Source organism: Heterocephalus glaber, unplaced genomic scaffold (assembly GCF_053883595.1).
Source record: "Heterocephalus glaber isolate CG9 unplaced genomic scaffold, H.glaber_assembly_v1.0 deba00000331, whole genome shotgun sequence".
Taxonomy (NCBI): Eukaryota; Metazoa; Chordata; class Mammalia; order Rodentia; family Bathyergidae; genus Heterocephalus; species Heterocephalus glaber.
The window spans coordinates 48,806,440-48,828,679 of NW_028258142.1; the positions used below are offsets into that span (position 1 = coordinate 48,806,440).

General features: G+C 38.8%; 1 protein-coding gene across 4 annotated transcripts in view; it reads left to right on the top strand.

Annotated features, from left to right (window-relative positions):
* Positions 1 to 4,172: 4,172 nt before the first annotated feature.
* Positions 4,173 to 22,240, top strand: part of Trappc8 (trafficking protein particle complex subunit 8) — an 89,445-nt gene continuing 71,377 nt past the window's right edge. For 2 of the 4 annotated variants that reach the window (XM_004853119.4, XM_087193763.1), the window contains exons 1-4: positions 4,173 to 4,711; positions 11,355 to 11,549; positions 21,406 to 21,495; positions 21,748 to 21,922. In XM_004853119.4, coding sequence (XP_004853176.2) covers positions 4,555 to 4,711; positions 11,355 to 11,549; positions 21,406 to 21,495; positions 21,748 to 21,922 — 617 coding nt within the window. In that variant the 5' untranslated portion in view covers positions 4,173 to 4,554. Of the gene's footprint in view, positions 4,712 to 11,354; positions 11,550 to 18,012; positions 18,097 to 21,405; positions 21,496 to 21,747; positions 21,923 to 22,240 lie in introns of all 4 variants that reach the window. The other 2 variants (XM_087193759.1, XM_021265115.2) reach the window with 2 other exon arrangements.

Genomic DNA, 22,240 nt, shown 5'->3' on the forward strand with positions numbered 1-22,240 from the left:
TCAGAAAGTGGCAGGAGTGATGAGATAAGTTTGTTCCAAGCAAGGAGAATATTTTGAGAGGGATTAATGGCAATGTATCTTTTATTGTTATAAATTAAAAATATTTTTACACAAACAGAGATGCGATCTAGGCATAGAGTAGGTTGTATCCTCTAAGGCTTGTGTAAGTACATTCTATCCTGTTCATACAATGATGAAATTGCCCAACAATGGAGCTCTCAAAAGGCCTTCGCGTCATTAGGTGGCACATGACTATACTATATTTTATCCAGCAACCATCCCCTCTCTTGGTGATGGACCCTGTCCTTTTGCCCTTGTGGGCAGGCACATGGCAAAGCTTGGGCAATGTCAGCACCTCACTTACATCGACATAGCAAACTGTCCAGAGGACATGAGGTGTAAGCAGGGCCAGAGTCCAGGGCAATCAGAGAACAGGAGGAGTGTGATAAGCTAGATCCCATGATGATATGTTTTATTTTTTATTATCTATCTATCTATTTATTTTTGAGGCAGGGTCTCGCTATGTAGTTCAGGCTGTTCTTGGACTCACTATGAATCCCAGGCTGGTCTCAAACTCTCGGTGATCCTCCTGCCTCAGCCTCTTGAGTGCTGGAATTACAGGCATGTGCCACTGTGCCTGGCTAATATATTTTAGAGTGTCTCAGACCTAATAAAAGGTGGTGGGGACTCTGTCATCTCATTTTCATTCTTATTGTTCATCTGATCTTTTCATTTAGCAACAGGATCTTAGAGCCTATGTTTTCAAACCTCCTTTGGAGATAGGTGTGACCAGTCTGGTGGGGTATGAATTTGTTGAATGGCTTGCAGCCCGGATGGAATAAAAAGGGAAACAAGAAGGAAGTCTTGTTGCTTCTTGCCTGCTATGCTCTGGACTGTTTTTTTAAATATATATATAAAAAAACATTTATTGGTGCATTTTAGGCATACATAATGATAACACTCATCATAGGGAATTTACACCTGTGCATGGTACATACCGCCTCTTTTTTCCCCTTACCCCACTCCCCTCAAGCACCCTTCCCTCCCTGTGTACAAAAGCTTTGTTTCCATTTTTTCCCTTTTCAGTTTTTTTCTTGTCCCTTTCTTTCTCCCTCCCTTGTTTTCCCATTCCCATTTGAACATTTTCTTCCCATTTCCCAGTATCTATTATACATTTTAGTCCTTATTTCCACTCTTGGTTTCTCATACCAGAGAAACAATGCGGTATTTAAACAGATGTGTCTGATTTATTTCACTTAAGAGTATGGCCTCAAGGTCCATCCATTTAGCTATAAATGTCTGACACTCATCCTTCTTTACGGCAGAGTAGTACTCCATTGGGTAAAAAAGCTACATCTTGGGGCCGGGTATTTAGCTCAGTGGTACTGCTGCCTGCCTCTCAAGCATAAGGTCCCGAGTTCGATCCCCAGTACCAAAAACAAACAAACAACATCTTATTTATCCATTCGTCAGTCGATGGGCATTTGGTTTGCCATGGACTATTTCTCCTCGGCCTTTCTTTTTTTTTTTTTTTTTGTACTGGGGAATCAAACTCAGGACCTTGTGCTTATGAGGCAGGTGCAGTACCACTGAGCTAAATTCCTGGCCCTGCTATTCCCTCTGACATGCTGTCTTGCCTTGGAGTCAGCCAACTATGGACTAAAATCTTTACAAATTCTGAGCTAAAATAAGCTTTTCCTCCTTTAACTTGTGGGTGTTAGGTATTTTGTCCCAGCAATGAGAAAGAAAGACAGCCTTCCCTGAAGCCCTTATTCTTTTAGCTCTTCCCTTTTTCCTGTGAGCTTTATCCTTTCTTTACCCGTAAACCCTTTGATTAAGCTACTGTAAGTTTAATTTGTTGTGCTGTTGAAAGACTTCTGACTGCTACTATGATGGCTACTGTAAAATCATGTCTTTGAAAGAGTTTCCACAGTTCAAACAGTAATTTGCCAAAAGAAAGAAGAGAGTAGGAAAGATTAGGAAAAAAATTTTAGAGTGAAGTTACTCACTAGAAACACTGTGTGTGGATGTGGTGGTGTTAGATTGTAAGGCCAGCCTGTAAGACAGAAACCAATACAGGCTCAACCATAACAAAGGAATGAAGTACTGATTCACACTACAATATGAATGAACCTTGAAATTTTACTGGGGCTGAAGAAATAGCTCAGTGATAGTATTTGCCTAGCCTGAACAAGGCTCCTGGTTAGATCCCTATTATGGATAAAACAAATATTTTGCTAAGTGAAGGAAGCCAACCACAATAGGCTACATAGAGCACACTTCCATTTGTATGAAATGTTCAGAATAGGTAAGGTGGAGACTGACTGGTAATGGATATTAGGCTTCTTTTTGGAGTGATTACATGTCCTGAAAGTAATTAGTAGTAACAGCGGTGCAACTTCCTGTATATACTAAAAAAATCAGTGAATTGTAGATTTTAAAGAGGTGAATTTTACGGTATGTGAATTATATACCTCCAAAACCCATTTAGGCTTAACCTATCCTTGAAAATTCTTCTCAAAGAACCTAGTACAACCAGTTTTACCTTCAGTATAAAAGTAAATTGCCTTTCTAACTTTTCTTTTTAGTAGATTACTAAAGAAAGCAGTATATTTAAGGGCCCAATTGGCACAGGCCTGTAATCCCAGCCCTTGGGAGGCTGAGGCAGGAGAATTGCCATGAGTTTGGGGCCAGCCTGGGCTACATAGTGAGTTCAAGGCTGATCTGAACTATATAGTGAGACCCTGTCTCCAAAAAAAAAAAAAAAAGCCCAGTTGCAAAAAAACATATCTTACAACTTGAGTCACACTTATTTATGTGAATCTGAGATTCTCAGATTATAAAAAGTAAGGGATTGAGATTAGAAACATTCAAGAGTGACTGCATGTATCCCTGAGTATAGGAGAATTTCTAACAGGTGCACAGGTACAGAGTTTTAAGAACATTAATTTCCAGATCCTCAACTTGCACGTGTCTTTTTTTCTAAATTGATTTGTTAGGGCCAGGGATTTAGCTCAGCGTTTAAGCCGCCTGTCTCGAAAGTACAAGGACCCGGGCTCGATCCCCGGTACCAAAAAAAAAAAAAAAAAGGTCATTTGTTCCTCTTAAATTGATTTGTGGTCAAGGAGTCTTACTATAATTTATTGTCATTTTCTCCTTCCCATTTCTCAATTTACAGGGGCCAGGCATACCCTCAACGTGTCATTAACTGTCATCATGGTAAAGACCCGAGTACCAAAACCAGACAATTTGAAAAACCGATTTTGGCCTCCTTTAATCAAGGTTCCACCAAACCAGAATAAAGCGTTGCATTTTTCCTTGCCTTATATTTTTGGCATATAACACGGGGGTCTTTCAAACAAATGAATGGCATAGTAAGTAACAAAAGTCGTTTCATTCGCTTCTTAGTCACAGGAACAAGTCGTACAAATGAAAACCAAGTCAGGACAGCACAGAGCACACGATCACTGGCTTCCCACACCTCCACCACCGTGAAGGAAACACACTAGCGAGGCGTAAAAGGAAGAAGCTGAGGGCAAGGACGGCGGACAGTGGCAGCCACACCCTTTCCCTGCGCCTGCTGGAGATGCTCAGGAGTTTGCCCTCCACTCGAGCTCGTCGCAGCACCTACAGCCGCATGCTTTTCTGCTCAGTGATTGAGTTCACATACGTGGCAGTCCATTTGCAAAAGCAGGGTTGTGTTCAAAGGATACACAGTCCCGGGCAGCGCCAGAGCAGCCGCAGGCCCCGCGGGGCCATTGTGAGCCCTGCCGTTCGCCGCTCCACATGCGAGGTAAAGGCAGAGCGAGAGCTTAGGAAGCAGCGCTTATCGCCACATCAGGCGCTCGCTGTTGCCAGGTAGAGGCTTTTGGATGCCAAACAAGCAAGGGAGCAGAGCAGGAGGCTCCATCATTGTGACAGCACCTGACTACAGCGCACACTTGCCCGCCTGCCCGCCGCACCTGATCCGGTGGTGCCTCGCACAGGTGAAAGAACTCGGCGCGAATTAGGCACAACTCCGCCCACTAAGTTCGTGGCCTCGCCCCCTCCCCCGCCCAGCAGGAGGACAGCCGTCAAGCCACTTCCGGTTCCACCTCCCAACCGGCCTCCGTCGCTCTCCACTTCCCTCAGCTCAGCTCTTCCCCGCCCCTACGGCGTCTTTGATACAGTCACGTGAGGGGCAGCGCGGGGGCTGCCGGGAGTAGTACTGCTGGTGGGTCAGGGTTCGGCCTCAACATGGCGGTTCCGGTCGGGCAGTGACCAAGGTTCTGCCTTTGGCAGAACTGAGTGGCGACTGTCGGCGTCCCCAACCGATCAGGGTGGAATGCGAGGACGCCGGGGAGAGCGCTGAGGAGCAGCGGTGACGGGGTGGGGACCAGTGGTGTGTCCCGGGAGCCGAGGCGGCGTCTGTTCCTCGTAGTCGGCTCCAGGCTCCAGTGCGGGGCCCCGCCCGGCCGGGCAGGCCGGCGGGCGGCGGCGGTAGCTGCTGCAGCCGCAGGATCCTCTCTGAAGGTGGGCCGGAGGGCGGGCACCGCCTCTGCCTCTGCCGCGGCGATGGCCCAGTGTGTACAATCCGTGCAGGAGCTCATCCCGGACTCCTTCGTTCCCTGTGTCGCCGCGCTGTGCAGCGACGAAGTCGAGCGGCTTACTCGTCTCAATCACCTGAGCTTCGCGGAGCTGCTTAAGCCCTTCTCGCGCCTCACTTCCGAGGGTAGGTGGTGTCCTCCCATATTCTCTGGGCCACCGCAAAGCCGAGGCCGGGAGAAGGAAGTTGGGGACAGACAGGGGAGAGAAAGGCGGTGTTTACGTCCTGGACCGGTGGAGTAGCGTCTGGGGCCGCGGCTCCGCGGTGCCCCCGTGGCGGCTGGAGGAGGGGCCTTGAGTGAGGTTGTCAAGAGCGCAGTACCCTCCGCTTTCCTTCTCTCGGATAAGCCGGATCGTTAAATAATTAAGGAAAAACATGAGCCTCCGAGAAGGTTGTTGAGATTATTCTCATCGGCCATGGGGAAGCAATTAAGCAGGTGCAGAGCAGCTATGGTAGAAGCTGCCTTTGAAAGAGACCGGTCTAAGAGTAAGAAAGATCTGTCATCTCATCCCTAGTGTTAAACTGCATTTCCAAAGTTATCTTGAATATTACGAGATAGGATTTGTGACTAGAAAAGCCTTTATTGTTGAGTTATCACTGCCCAAACTTCTCTTTAGCTATTTTATTTTTTTCTTTGAACACTTAAACATTTTCTTAGGTATACAGTATTTCTCCTAACCTCAGAAATATTTCACCTTTGATAGGTGAAAATAGTTACATAAATGAAAGCCTTTTGCCTGAGCGTTGAGGAATGAAAGATAAGTTGTGGTTAATTTAATATAGATATTTGAAGTTGTCTAGATTAGTAGGGACAGAAAAGTCCTAAAATTTGTTTTTTCAGATAGGCATTTAATCATAGGAAAAAATGTCTTCTCATTGAGGAGTTACTTATTTTCTCCAGTGTAGATACTTATTAAGGAAAAAGAGGTGGGTTAAACTATACTTGGACTTTTATTACTGCAAGTATATTCCACGTCTGGTTTAAACAATGTCTTGCAAACAGAAGATGGCAAAAAGTAAAATGAAGGGACCCATGCATGATAAACCTTTGTCAGACGAATACAGTGACGTTTATTTGGTTATGGTGACTTCTCCCTAAAAAGAAAAAAAAGTTCTGTACTATAAATTCATGTATTTACATGCTACAGGTGTTCTTTATAATAGCTCCATTACAAATTAACATTTTGTATTTAAAGAGAGAGAGAGCTGTCCAAAAACACATTTGGGAACACTTGGATTTTCTTTAACCTGTTACTGGAGTCATTAGTCTCAGCTCTTCTGATTCTGTTCTAAGACAATAAGAACAACAAAATGTCCTGTCTCCTTAAATTCTTAAGAAACACAAACACTTGAGAGGCAGTTTTTGACTTTGTATGTGCTTTTTCCTATTTTGTTAATTAAATATAATGCAAATACTGTACTTGATAGCTGTTTTATGTAGCTTAACTCTTTTAGTCTTCATTGAATCCTATTATTAGCATTCTAAATTTTTTTTTTTTTTTGGTACCTGGGATCAAACTTGGGACCTTGCGCATACTAGGCAGGCGGCAGAACCACTGAGCTAAATCCTGGCTTACCATTCTAAATTTGAAGACACTGAGGTATAGAAGTGTTAACCTGTCTACAGTGTTACATCTGGGAAAGATTTTAATTAAAGGCAGACAGTGTAACTCAAGACATTGTGTTCTTAATCATCAAATCATTTTACCACCTCACAATATTTATATTTAGAATCACTTTTACTAGAGAACAGTGCTGTCCAATAGAAACAATCTGAGGGGCTAGAGGTGTAACTCAGTGGTAGACTTCTTGCCTAGCGTGTGAGAAGCCCTAGCTGGTCTCAATCCTCGGTACCATGAAAGACGAGAAAACATTTTAGAAGCCATATTTAAAAAGTAAAAAAGAAAAAGGGGCCCCCCACCCACTTTTTTTTTTTTTTAAACTGGGGATTAGGCAACATCCCTAGGCCTTTTAAAACTTTAAATTTTGAGACAGGGTCTTGCTGAGTTGCCTAGGCTGTTTTTTTTGTTTGGTTTTCTTTTTTCTTTTGGTGCTGGGTTTTGAACTCAGGGGCTCATATACTAAGCAAGCTCTCCCGCTGAGCTACACCCCAAACCTAAGTGAGATTAGTTTTAATAATATATCTGATTTAACCTAATCAATAGATAATCAGTATAAAAGATAGTAATGGGATATTTTACATCTTTATTATTGTTAAGTTTTTGAAATTTGCACTGTTTTGCACTTTACATCTCAACTTGGAGTAGACGTATTTCAAGTACCCAGTAAACCACACGGGGCTGGTACCTTTTGTATTGGAAATGCAGTACAGGCTCAATATCAGTACATTTCTGATTTCTTTTTTCAGACTGGGAAAGATTTATAGGATTATAATGAGTTGGATGTTAATCATAAGTAGAAAGGAAAAGAGCAGTCATTCCTTATTGAGCAAGGAGGGATGAAGTAAGGGCAGAAGGTGTAGATACCATTGAATGGTTAGGGAGCAAAAAGTGGGGAAACGGTACCTCCTTGGGTACAGAATAGTAAGGGAAGACCTTGAATCTAGAAAGGAGATTTTGGAATTTTATTACTAATGAAAGTCATAGTTTCTTTGTTTTTTAGTACTGGGGATCGAACACGGGTCCTTGCGCTTGCAGGGCAGGCAGCGGCACCACTGATCTAAATCCCTGGCTCAGTCATAGTTTCTTGAGCAAGACTATGAAATTTTGGGAGATTAATGAGTTGTGTATTTTATAAGGATAGATAAGGAGTTGATATAACTTTTAATGTTTAAGATGGCCAAGATATGAACTGTATGAGGATGCTATCAGAGATTTAGTGAAAAGGTCTTAATTTTTCTGTGGCTTAGTTTGTTTTTTTTTTTAATCTATGGCTTAGTTTTTGCTGGTAAATAAATTTTGGGATTCTTTGCTATGTGGAACACATTGCTTTTGTTGCACTTGTGGAGATTCCTCAGAGGTAGCTTTTCTTTATGTAGTAAGGCCTGAGAATAGGAATACAACTGAAACCACCTAAAATGTTTGAGGGGGGATGTTGAGGGGGAAAATTTTTTACTAGATTCCTTTTCTGGCCTGCAAGTATAGTGTTATTTAGGGTAAAAAAAAAATGCTTTTTATGTTACTTTTTTTTTTGGTACGAGGGATCGAACTCAGATCCGTGCGCTTGCGCAGCAGGCAGTAAAACCACTGAGCTAAATCCCTGGCCCCCAAAAATGCTTTTTGACTGCTGAGATCAAGTACTACTGTATTGCCACATATAGTGCCAAGTATTTTTCAGGAGACTTATTTTTAGGTTTCAGTAGAAAAACACTTGGTTTAATGCTATACCAAAGAGAGGGTTGTTAGAAGAAATTTGGGTATTATTCATATATAGGATTTTGAAAACAGAGTTTAAGCCTGATATATTAGACAGTGGAGAGCCATTTTAGGTACCTTAGACACATTTTAAAAAACAGAAGAATAGAATATTCTTCATATTATAGTAGGAAGTGCTTATAAGCCAGACATGGTGGCACATACCTGTAATCCCAGCCCTCCAGAGGCCGAGGCAGGAGGATCATGAATTAGATGCTAGCCTGAGCTGCATAACAAGTTCAAGACCACTCTTCATTACATAGTGAGACCCTGTGTCAAAAACACCAGAGGAAACCAGTGGTTATTAAATACAGTCTTGATGTATGAGATTTACTTTGACTGTTTACCACACATTTCGTGATCCTAATATTTACCTTATTTCCTGAGGAGCTGGGGGATCTAACCAGGGCTGAGCGCCCATTGCTGAGCTGCATCCCGGTCCCTCTTACTTCTTGAAGAATCTCCACTGGCATCTGTGGAGAGTAGTAATGTTTGTATTAATTGACCAAGCCTTACTGCTTTTGCTTTGTCATAGTTCTTTGATAATTCTAAACAGTAGTTCAGCATATAATTTAGACATTTTATAAATTTTAAGAAAATTTCACTGCTGGGGATTTAGCTCAGTGGTTCTGCCACCTGCCTTGCAAGCACAAGGTCCCGAGTTCCATTCCTGGTACCAAAAAAATAAAACAATAAAAAAACCAAAAATAGAAAAGAAATGCATTATTTCAAAAGCTACTAAGTGAAATTTTCTTTTCTTTATTTTTTTTTTTGCACCGGGGATCGAACTTAGGACCTTGTGCTTGCGAGGCAGGCGGCGGCACCACTGAGCTAAATCCCCAGTCCTATTTTTGGTTTTTTGAGACAAGATCTTGCTTTATAGTTCAGGCTGGCCTTGAACTCAGTAGTTACTATACAACAACAGTAGTTATTATACAACAATAATTATGGACCAACTTTAAGGAAAATACTTGTACAAAATTTTCCTAAACATATAGAAATGTACCATCTTAAGTGTATATATAATTGTCTGTGTCCATACCACCTTGAACACACCTGATCTTGTCTAAGTACATACATAGTACTGTTGGGTTTTTTGTTTGTTTCTCTTTTACAGACAACCTAGGAATTTTAGAGGGGCCCGTATGTGTTTATTTAATTTAGAAAACAACCATTATTGAACAGTGCAGGGAATACAGGAAACATTGAGATCTCTACTCCCAGAAGTACCAAGTATTAACCTTCTGTCATACTTGCTTTCCTTTCCTTTAAAAAGAAAGCAAACGTTGTAGATAAGGTTGAAATCTTTCTACCTCTCCTTGATCTCATTTCATCCTTCTGTAATTAATCATAGGCAATTACTGTGAATAAAACTTGCATATATACTTTCTGTATATATATTTACAATGTATGTATACACATTCATACCATACATAATATTTAAAATTTTAGAGTCTTATTTTTTTGATTAAAAATTTTAGAAATCAAAACAAAAACCAAAAAATTTTTAGAAATTAACTGAGAGAACACAAGAAATTAGTTTTTCTTTTTTTTGTTTGTTTTTTTATTTTTTTGAGACAGGGTCTCTGCATAGTTCAGGCTGGTCTTAAACTCACTATGTAGCTCAGATTGGCCTCAAACTTGTGGCAGTCCTCCTGCCTCAGCCTCCTGAGTGTTGGGATTATAGGTGTATGCCACCATACCTGGCAAGAAATTTAGAAAGATAATATTTTTTTGTAACTACTGAAAATGTAGGTAAGTTTGAATTGAAAAAGCATATTTGGTATAGCAGATTTTCCATTGAGAAAAAACATGTAATTTTTTTTTTTTGTACCGGGGATCGAACTCGGGACCTTGCGCTTGCGAGGCAGATGCCTGAACCACTGAGCTAAATCCCCAGCCCAAAAAATGTAATTTTAAAAAAGAGTGGTTTGCCACTTTGTTGTGGGTTTGTTTGTTTGTTTTGGAGACAGGGTCTCCTTATGTATTCCAGGCTGCCCTTGAACTCACTGTGTAGCCCAGGCTGGCCTCAAACTTGAACTCATCAGTTTTCATTCCTTAGCCTCCTTGTGACTGTGTCCAGTGGCCACTCTTTATAATACCAATGATGCAGTGGAAATAGATGATATACCTTTTGCTGCTCATACTGTCTCCATCACTTATTATCAGACATGGTGCTTTACACTTACCATCTGACCCAAATTCTTAAAATACAGTAACCCTGTGAAGTAGGTATTATTCACATGTAACAGATGAGGAAATTGAAGCACAGAAAAGTTGTACAGAATAATGCAGTTAATAAGTGGTGACTTGGAATTTAAATTAAGATGTGAGTCTAGAAGCTGGGTCCTTGATCATTATAATGGATTACTTCAAATATTACTTTGGAATCTAATTATCTTTCTGGTTATACAAAAAAACTGCTTACATTTTCTACTATGGACGTTGGGCACTATGCTGCCATCACTGCAGAACCTCCTATTACCTGTCCTGAAGCCATGGCCCATTGTTTATAAATCTCACGAACAGGCAAGAGCTGTAGCAGGTAGAGACAAGAGGATATTGGTGAGGGAAAGGGGATCTGGGTATTGCCTTTTTTTTTTTCCTAAAATTTAAAATTTTAATAGTGCCTGTTTGAAGTACATAATGTTTATATTCATGGTGAGGAGTACATAGCACATCTTAATTCTTTTTTTTTTTAATTTTTAAAATTTTTTTTACCTCTTAATTCTTTATATGTCACCTTTCCCTCCCCATGCACTCCCCCTAGAAGATTATGTTTTAGACCAGTTTTAGGTTCACAGTGCAATTGAGCAGAAAATAGAGTTCCCACACACCCCACACGTGCCCAGTCTCCCTCCCCTGTTATCAACATCCCGTATCAGAGTGTGCATTCATTTTTATGATAGTGAATGAAATAGAGGCTGAGAATGCCAGGAGAAGACTAGGGAAAGAATAAGGAGGCCATATGCAGTGTTTAATTCCCCTTTTTTTTCCCTTTGCTATGTTCAGTGTTGATATCACAAACTTTTATTTTGCCTGGACCAGCCTTAGTGCAAAGTGAGAATTAGCAATTTAGTAGGATGGCAGTTGATTTCTTGCATTTCTAAACATAAGACAAAAGAAAGGACATAGAGTGGGGAAACTGGGAAGAGGAGAAACATAAGAGGAAGAAATCTAGTGTCTGTCTAACCCTCTCGGTACCCAAGGGAATGTTGTGAGTTATGTTCTCTCTGGATGTTCACTTGGAATTCCTGGTTTCTGATTTGAACATCCTTTTCATTTGAGACCCACTTTGCTTTCAGTGTGGTTTATTGTGCATTGTCTAGAATTAATTTTGGTTTATTATGCATTGGATAGTATTAATTTCAAGTTTTCTCTCCTTTTCTTTAAAGTTCATATGAGAGATCCTAATAATCAACTTCACATAATTAAAAATTTGAAGATAGCAGTGAGCAACATTGTCACACAACCACCTCAGCCTGGAGCCATTCGAAAGCTGCTGAATGATGTTGTTTCTGGCAGTCAGCCTTCGGAAGGATTAGTAGCTAATGTGATTACAGCAGGAGATTATGACCTTAACATCAGTGGTATGTAACAACAAGGGTTATTATTTTTTTAAATGAAAATTTCTTTTGTTAGGAAAAGTAATTCTGTGATTTGGAGAGTTCTACAAATATTTAAGTGTTCACATAGTTTTAGAACCTGGGAACAGAACAATGTTGAAAAACAATCCGATGAATTTTGGCTTTTTATTTTATTCTGGTATCTAAAGTAATACCTAAAACATAAGTATAATAAATATTTGTTCAGTGAAAAAACAGGCAACAAACAGCATTTTTTGTGACATCAGTAATATTGAATTAAATGAAAACATTAAGTTTGTTGCAGTTTTAATCTTACTTGGTTTAGTGGAAGTGTTTATGAAGTGTTAAAAGTATGTATAAGTACATGATTTTCAAGTTTCTTAATCTGATTTGTATGGTAAATGTTTTCATAAGAAGACTGATAAGTGAAATAATATATTAATTTATAGAGGCAGTTACTATTTAATGTGATTCTTTTCCAGTATTACAGTCTTCACTTACTGAAAGGACATGACATAAATTTCTACAAGGAAAAGATTAAAAATACACCATCAAATTAGTATCTTTCTGCAGCCCTATAAAATAATTTTTTTTGGCTAGTGAAATGCTTTAATACTTCCTAATGTTCTGAAGATTTTCTGAAACATGCACAGTGAATATAAGTGGCATATTATAGTCACAAAGTTAGTTGGTTGCCCTTGTAGAGTTAGAAGTATTTGTAGAATTATTGTGTTAAAATGTCTCCTTCCCTCCTTTCTTTTTTCCTTCCTCCTTGCCTCCCTCCCTCCCTTCCCTTCTTCTTTCCTTCCTTGCCACATTGGTGATTGAACCTAGGGGCTCATGCATGGTAGGCAAGCACTCTGCAATTAGACTATTCTAGCCCTTTATTTTTATTTTTATTTATTTATTTTTTCGATATCGGGAATTGAACTCAAGACCTTGCACTTGCCAGGCAGATAAGGCGCTGCTGAGCTACATCCCTGGCCATATTTTATGTTATTTTTTGGGATTTTTGAGATGAAATCTTGCTGTGCAGTCCAGGCTGGCCATGAACTCACTATGTAGCCCAGGCTGCCCTTGAACTTGCAGCCATCCTCCTGCCTCAGCCTCCCGAGTGCTGGGATTACAGGCCTGTGTATCACCACACTCAGTTCTCGCCCTTTTTATTTTTTGAGACAGGGTCCTTTTGTCTTATGCTGGCCTCAAATTTGTGATCTTCTGGTCTCAACCTCTCTAGTAGCTGAGATTGCGCACTATCCAGCAGTTTTTCTTTGCCGTTAATTTTAATTTCAGCAAGATAGGTTAACTTAATTATTTTGTTTTAGTTTTTGGTGCTGAGGTTTAACCCTGTACATACTAAGCATGTACTCTACTAGACACTTAGTTGTACTTGCCAGCCTGATCATTTTTTATTTAGAATATTATGATTACCTGCCAATCCAAAGGGTATGAATTTTCGGAAACATAATTGTAATTAGATCCTGGCACAATGCTTTAACATGATGTAAACATTTAGCTGTTTCCCGAAAAAGTAGTACAGTTTGAACCTTTGTTTGCTTGTCATCAGTGTTGTAAAGTAGTGAGTCAAATGTTAGTGTGTTTTCACACTATCTTAATCTGATAACTTGAACAATTCATTTAGTGTTTGTACACTTTGTTTCTGTCTCTGCAAACAGAGTTTGGCTAGATTCTTAAGGCCTCTCTTAGATTTTTAATCTTGAAATTCTGTTGTATAGGATCTTAACATTTCTGATATGCAGATAACAAATGTATATTGATTTTCTGTAGTCTGTTTTGCATTGCGTAACAGATGAATAAGACAGGCTGGCTGGCTGGCTTTCTTTCTTTTGGTTTTTTGAGACAGGGTCTCACTATGTAGTCTAGGCTGGCCTCAAACTCAAGATAATCCCCCTCCTTCAGCCTTTTGAGGGCTGGGATTGCAGGGATGTGTTCCTATGCCCACCTAAGACATAAGTTCATAATCTAGTAGAGAAACAAAGATTAATCAAAAAATCGTAGTATGTTTGAATTTATAATACATTGTAATCACACTCTATTGTAATAGAGATGCTGTATATATGGTATGCCAAAGAGTTAAGGGAACATAGAGAGGGATTACTTACCATACATGAAAAATAAAATGATTTTTTATACTGCAAATATTTTCATGTCCTCCAAAGCTCCTTCTCCTCTTCCCTCCTCCTCCTCTTCTTCCTCCTTTTCTTCTCTTTTCCTTCCTTTTTTATTTTTTTGAGACAGGCTCTTGCTATATAGTTCAGGCTGCCCTTGAACCCTCCACATAGCCCAAGTGCTAGCTAGAATTACAGGCAGGTACTACCTCGCCCAGCCTGCTCTTCTTTCTTTTAAAATTTTAATCAGCATTACATATGCATATAGATACATTGCTAAAAAGATTTACATATAATGTAAAAAACAGTGATTTGTTTCTTGCTCTCTGCGCTACCAATTCCCTTAGTGTTTTTCTCTGATATTGTGTATATTAGTAATATTTTTATGTTGCTATTTGTGGTTTAATTGGTTTTTTAAATTTGTTTTCTTTGTTTTTTGAGACAGGGTCTCACTTTGTAGCCCAAGCTGGCCTTGAATTTGTTGCAGTCCTCCTGCCTCAGACTCTTGAGTGCTGGGATCTCAGGCATGGGCTATTACACCTGGTGGTTTAATCAGTTTTGAATTTTATTTATTGACTTCTTGTTAAGATTAATGAGGACTTAGGTCTGTTACACCCCCCCCCCCCTTCCTTTATCCATCTCCTAAATGTAGTTTTCATAATTTTAGTATTCACTGTTTATAATGTCAGGACTGAATATTGTTCACTTTACTGCAGAGCCTATTAGTGGGCTTTCTTGAAAGTGTATTTTGAGAAGTTAGTAATTGCCTTTTTAAAAAAACGTCCTGCCAGGTGTGCTGGAGCACATCTGTAATCTCAGTACTTGGGGGCCTGAGGCAGGAGATCACAAGTTCAAGGCCATCCTAGGCTACATAGTGAATTGGAGCCAGCCTCAACTACATAGTGAGACCCTGTTTGAAAAAGAAAAACAAACAAACAAAAAACCCTTCTTGCGTATAGGTTTTTGTACTATTACTTTGTAGTCTCTCAAACTTTCTTGGTAAGATTTTCATTTTGACATGTTATCAAATAATCCATTTATGAAGATCTCCTCCCAAAAGTCTTTTCTTTTTCTATTCCATGCATTTTCAGTGGGGATGATATCATTCACCAAGGCTGTGAAAATTGCATGGGGGGTAAGATTTTTAGATATTATAGTAGTTTGTGGTTCTCCAAAGCATCTGATCCTTGTATATCTGTGGTATTATTTAAAACTTTGGGAGCTGAGGGTGTAGTGTAGTGGTAGATCATGAGTTTAGCATGTGCAAAACCCTGGGTTCAGTTTCCAGCAAGGGGGGAAGAAAGGTTGGGGAAAAGAGTGGTTAGATGAAAAGTCTAAAACTCTACTTGGGGGAAGATAATGCAGTAAAAATGGAAAAATACTGTTCTCCTCCGTCTTAGACTGGTTACTCTCCAAGTTCTCTGGGGATTTCCTTCCCTTTTGTTTTCCCTAGTTTTTCACTCATACCTTTTTTTGTTGTTTTTTGAGACAGGATCTTGCTTTTTAGTTCAGGCTGCCCCTGAACTCACTATGTAGCCCTGTCTAGCCTTGAACTCCCAGCAATCCTCCTGCCTCTGCCTCCTGAGTGCTGGTATCATAGGGGTGTGCCACCACACCGGGCTCACTCATATCTTTTTTGGCATATTTCCTTGATTTGGTGAAGGCAACATCTCTAGTAGCTTCCTGAGAAAGGTAAACTTTTTGGTAGGTAAACTTTTTGAGAAGTAAATGTTGGAAAATGTTATTATTTTATATAGTTGACTTACGGTTTGACCATACATTTTTAGTGAGAATCTGTTTCCTTCAGAATTGAGCCACTTTCTTCTAGCTTTTAATATTGGTCTTAAGAAGCTAGAAGCCATTATGATACATATTCCCTCTATCCCTTCAATTTTTTTTTTTTTTTTGGTACTGGGGATTGAACTTGGGTCGTTGCGCTTGCGCAGCAGGCAGTGAAACCACTGAGCTAAATACCCGGCCCTTATCCCTTCAATTTTTAGAAGCTCTTTATCCCTGCTGTTTCAAAATTTCATGTTGGGTCTGTTCTGACTCCTTTTTTAGTCATTATGTTAAGCAGCTCCTTTTGACAGTTTGGTCATGCGTACTCTTCAGTGTTTTCTTGAGTTCTTTATTAATTTCTTCCCAGTTTTCCTGTTCTTTGTGGAATGAATATTCGTTGGATATAGAACTTCTTGAGTTGACCTTTAATATTACCTTTTTTCTAATATTACCTATTTCTGACTGTGTTAGCTTACTGCTGGGACAAATTATCTGATGCTCACAACTTAAAAGAAGAGAGGTTTATTTGTCTCATGGTTTCAGAGGATTCAGTCCATGGTCAGCTGACACCAAGGCAAGAACACCATGGCAAGAGGGCATGGTAGAACAAAGCTGCTTAGTTCATGGTGGACAAGAAGCAGAGCAGGGAAGTAGTTTCAGAGAGGAAAGGGACAGGGACTAGATATAGTCCCCAAGGTCACACCTCCATGGCTCACCTAGATGTGCCCAGAAGTGTGCTTTATTATTTTTTTGGTACCGGGGATTGCAAGTGTGTTTTATTAATTTGCTAAGCATGTCTTAATCCACTCAAAGTGACAATCATGATTAATAGTGATGCTGTCTGTCTTTGTGTTTGTCTGTCTTTCTTTCTTTTTTTCTTTCTTTCACAGGTTTTCACTGTGTAGTTGAGGCTGGTATTGAACTCACTATGGAACTAAGGCTAGTCTCGAACTCATGGTGATCCTCCTACCTCAGCCTCCCAAGTGCTGAGATTATAGGCGTGTGCCACCATGCCTGGCTTTTTGATTAATTTCTGGGCAATAGCTTTGACTTTGTCTTCTGACTCTTACTGAAATTTTAGGCCCTGTCTCAAAAAAAATTTTTTTTTAATGTTTGCAGTTTTTTTTTCTTTAAAGAATTTCTTTGTTTTCTGAATTTTCACATTTTGTATCATGCTATTCTTGTTTCACGTTGTTCTTCTAGATAACCTTTTTTTTTTTTTTTTTTTTTGGTGCTGGGGATCGAACTCTGGACCTTGAGCTTGCAAGGCAGATGGCAGCACCACTGAGCCAAATCCCTGGCCCTCTTTTTTTTTTTTTTCTGTCAGTGCTGGGATGGAAGTCAGGGGTTTGAGTATGCCAGGCAACAAGTGACCTGCCACTGTGCTACATTCTCAGCCTTAACTTTTCTTCTATTCTATGCTTTTTCTCTCTTGCATAATATTTTTCACTTTCTTTGTTTTACTCTTTTTCATGTTGGATACTTTCCTCAAATGTCTGGTAAAAGCCCTTGGGATTATTTTCAAATTAAGGCATTGAAACCTTGATTGGGCAAGGCTGATCAGTTAATGGGCTCCTTTACTTGGTAGTGAGGCTGTGAATAGACTTGAGGGTTGGCCAGTTTTTATTGCTTACAGTTCTTTGAAATCATTTCATTTCTTCAGAAAAAGATTCTCAAACCTGCTTTTTTGGTTGTGCCCTAGGGATCTTATTTACTTTTAAATATTCTATTAAAGTGATTTAGTAGGTAGTTTATAATGTCATCATATGAGAAATTATTTTAATATGTATCTCACCATATACATTCTCAGGGCCCTGGCAATATCTCTGCACAAGGGATGATTGTTACTTGCCTTTAAAAACAGGTGGCTACACACCTGTAATCCCTGCTACTCAGGAGGCTAAAGCAGAATGATCACAAGTTCGAAGCCATTCTAGGCAGCTTAGTGAGACAGTCTTAAAATCAAGAAGACTGGGGAAGGAGTTCAGTCATAGAGTGCCCCTGGTTTTGATCCACACCCCTGCCCAACTAAATAAATAAAAGGACAAACTTAAAAAAGTTGATGGGGGCACTACTGTGGTTGAACTCATTAGGCAGATTTTTGAAAGAATCCCAGGTGATTAGGATAAACCATATATGAAAAGAAAACTGTGTCTTCAGCTTCTTTCCTGATATTTTCAGGCACCTCCTTTTGGCTTTATTCATTTTGATGCTTAGGATTCAGCCAGAGCCCTGCACGTGCTAATCACACACACTGTACTGCTGAGCTATACATCCAGCCCTCAGCTTATTTTTGTCACCTTGAAAACTGGGAGTAGGAATGAGGAAGTATTTAATTCTTTTGAATCAAATTACATTATAGTAGAATAAAAGTCTTTGGACAGTGTTAAAAGGCAATTTATCCATTTTAGTAAGGTATTAATTATATATCCAGAAATATTTTTCTGAGTTTTTCGTTAATGTAAGTCAACATACTTTACACCCATTCTGTTTAAGAAGTAGATGTTAGATATTTACCTCATAAGCCTAGTTTAACAGTGCCATATTTTCTTCATCAGATCGATCAATTAAAGCTAGTGTTCCTTGGTACAGTAATTGGAAAGACACATTGATGGAATTGAAAGAATCCTCGTTACACACAGGTATTTCTTATGGTGGTCTCAGTTTTGCAGATTGTTCTCTCTTTACTTCTTGTCTGTTGTCGTTTTCCCCACTCAGCTAATACTTTCTCATATTCTTCCCAGTTAACCTGTAATTTTTCTAAAATAAAGAGTCTGGTGATGGTCAACTTTTGTTATCTTTCTTATCATCTATTATCTATTATGTTCACTCTTGATTCAGAGGCATTGTCCTTAAATAGTAGTTTGGGCTGCATCTTATTTTGATAAGGAAAATCATACTATACTTCCTTACCAAGACAAAGTAGATTCTACATAGAGAAACTTTAGTAGGTTAACATCATTTCTGGTTCAATTCCAAATGAAGAATATGTACCGCTGGGTGTGGTGGCGCATGCCTGTGATCCCAGCACTTGGGAGGCAGAGGCAGGAGGATTGCTGCAAGTTTGAGGCCAGCCTGGCTACACAGTGAGTTCAGGGCCAGCCTAAACTACAAAGTGAGGCCCTGTCTCAAAAAAAAAAAAAAAAAAGAATATGTTGAGATAAAAAGGAGTAAAGTAGTGAATTCATCCCAGAATAAATGCAAGAGAAGTTTTGAGACTTGTCCCCAAGTGTTAAACTCTTGGGTTACTGTGAAAATTTTTAAGGGTACCCTTTTTCTCCCCACTTTCTGTGAAAATGTCACTTGGAAAAGGAAAAAAGAGCAGAATGATGCCCATGGTTTATTAGCATTTAACAAAATAAAAGACACAGCATATTTATGTTCACAGGAACATGAATTATGTTACCTCTAGGAAACGTTTGAGTGAGGAAAACATTAACTTGAAAGTGACCTATCTGAAGGGGAAAACCAAGTTTTGCCATATATAGTTTGAAGTTTTTCCCTTTTCATATCCTTAACTGAGTACTAGTGTTTTTTTTTTTTTGTATCAGTATACATAAAGTTAATATTTCAGTTTAAGAAATTATATATGTGATGCATATTTTTCTTTTTAATTATTGATTTCTGTAGTTTAAAAGTCAAAACTAAAACAAATACAGAGAGCTAGTCTCTACCATGTTCCTTTCCCCTTCTCATACCTCTTCTTTTTCTTCTTTCCCTTAAATTGTGCTGTTTTTGTTTGTTTATCTGTTTTGCAGTGCTGAGGATCAAGCCCAGGGCTTCCTGCATGCTAAGCAGCACTTTACCACTGAGTGACATCCCCAGCCCAAACATAGTAGATTTATTCATCTATAATTTCTCTTTGAAAACATAAAATACATGTGTAGCTCTTCATGATTTTTCTTCATTATTTTACACAAAAATGCATACTGTTTTTACTGTTGCTTATGGGTGCCTAGTGTACTTTTGTTTGTTTTATGAGACAAGGTCTCACTAAATAGTTCAGGCTGGCTTTGAACTTACTATGTAGCCCAGGCTGGCCTTGAACTCATGGAGATTCTCTTGCCTCTGTCTCCTGAGTGCTGGGATTACAGGCATGCCCTACCACACCTGGCCCTAGTGTACTTTTTAGTCCATGTACTACTACAGTTCATATAGCTGGTCTCCTCCTGATGACATGAGACTTTTCTAGTATTTTGTTATTATAGTAGTGTTATAAAGAACAGCTCTTTTGGAAGATCTACTTTGTTTATTCAGAGCTCCGGACCCCCACTACACTAGAAACCCTTTCTTATATGTCTACAGTTTTGTCTCTTATTTCATAAGTTTAGAAGCAGTGAAATAGATAAATAGAAAAATGGTCATGATGATGCAGATGCATGGTCATTTCTCCACATCTGTGGAGATACCTTCTTAACCAAAAAATCTTTTATCTCTTTTCTTGCCATTAATTCTAAATGAAAATATGTTAATTTTCCAACCAGACACTATTTGACTGATTTGGTGGGGAGAATATATGTATTAGTTGGTGAGAAAATTGGTTTCCTGTTGTAACAGATACTAATCTCTATTATTTATTCTCCAATTTTTGACATTTTTCATATAGATTATATTATTTCTGAGAACAGTTTTCCTTTTATAGCAGTGAACATGAAATTTTTACAATAATAGACCTCCTATTCAGGCTGCAATGTATGGGTCATTCTAATAAGGCATTTATTTAAATTTTAAAAATTTGTATGTTTGACACCATGTTAGATATGCTATTTGGTCAAGATGCATGGCTTTTTTTCTTCAACCTTCCAGGGACTTAATTTAGTATTGTGATATAAGGAGAAACTAAATTCGTTTGCTATGCTTTCAGCATAATCAGCACAAATGGCTAGAAATATAGTGTTTGTTTATTTATTTACTTATTTTTTGTTTTTTTGACACAGGATCTTGCTGTGTAGTTCAGACTGGCCTTGAACTATGTAGCTCAGGCTGGCCTTAAGCTCAAGGTGATCCCCCTACCTCAGCCTGCTAAGTGCTGAGATTATAGCCGTGTGCCACCATGTCCAGCTGTGTTGTTTTTTGTTGTTGTTGTTGTTTTTCCCCTGTACTGGGGATCCAATTTAGGACCTTGCACTTGCAAGGCAAGCAGGTGCTACTGAGTTAAATCCCCAGCCCTGTGGTGTTCTTTCAATAGAACTATGATTTAGGTAATACACTTATATCTAGTGAAATCAAGTTTAAGTAAGTTCATATGATAAAAGAATAAAGTGCTTAGAATGAAACAAGAAAGAGTTGGCATTCTAAGAATCATACATTTATATAAAAAGTGAAACCAGACTTATTTGTATGTGACTAAGGTAAGTATCCTCTGAAATTCCCTTTAAAGAGGCTTTGTTACGTCATTCTCCAGGAGTCAGACTATTAGTTTGTCAAATAAACCAGTTTTGACATGTTAAGCCTGATCATTCTTTGTAGGGTGCTGTCTTGTCCTGTGTATTGTGAGGTGTTTTGCATTTCCCTAGAGGCCTGTAGGCATCCTCTTACCCCCAGTGGTGACAACCAAACATTCCACCAGACACTGCCATTTGCTTCCTGGGTGTTAATGAACCTGGGTTGAGAACTAATGTTCCACAGTGATACCATTTGTGAAAAGGGAACAAAACTTTAGTTGTAAAGTATTTTTATTCACGTAGGTAGTATTTAAAGCATTAATTGGTAAGTTAGTTGTGGACACATTGTAATATAACTCAGGTTTTTTTTGCAAATTTGTATACTCTGTGTATTTGTGTGAGTGGTTTAAAAATATCTGTCGTATATATCTTAAGGCATAAGGGAAAAATGCCTGTTTACTGTTAGAAATTGGCTTTCACACATTTTAGAAATATGGAATTGAAATTTTATCTGTTGTAAACTGATTCTATTGAGGAATTACAACTTTTATATGTTGTTACTTTCAGCTACTACTCCATGGTTTGAGTCTTACAGAGAGACCTTTCTTCAGTCGATGCCGGCATTAGATCATGAATTTCTGAACCACTATTTAGCATGTATCCTTTACCTTTAAGTTCAGTTAAAATCAAATAGTGTATTATGGAGCTTATTAATCTCAGAAATAGTTAAATGAAGGCAGAATTGTTGATAGGCAGTAGATAATGGAGAAATAATATATTTTGTGCTTACAGTGAAAACCTATGAAATCAGATTTTTCAGCTGAGAAAGTATCACTTTAAAATTTATCTTAATAGGATATTTCTCATTGGTTGATAAATGGTAATTGCCTTAATAAAATGATTTACAAGGTATGTTGGTAGCATCGTCTAGTGAAGCTGAACCTATGGAACAGTTTTCAAGGTTGTCACAAGAACAGCATCGAATTCAGCACAACAATGATTATTCCTACCCCAAATGGTTTATACCAAATACACTTAAATATTATGTGCTGCTACATGATGTGAGTGCAGGAGATGAACAGAGGTAAGATGTGTATTTTTACTTTTGATTTTTATCTTATTTAGTGTAACTTTAATTTGGATATGGCTTATTAAAACTTTGGATTTATTTTTTATCCAAGAAAGTAAAAGTTGATTATAATGTGAACTTACTACTGAAGCACTTAGTTTTGTCTTTTATCCTGGAGTTATGTTCAGCAGCCAATAATTTAATGTGAGGTTTCATATGTTAACCCAAACTTCTTGTCAGTGTGTATGTCTTATACAGTCTGTCTTAGTTACTTTTCTCATTGCTGAGACAAAATACCCGACACCCACAATTCAAGGAGGAAAGGTTTATTTA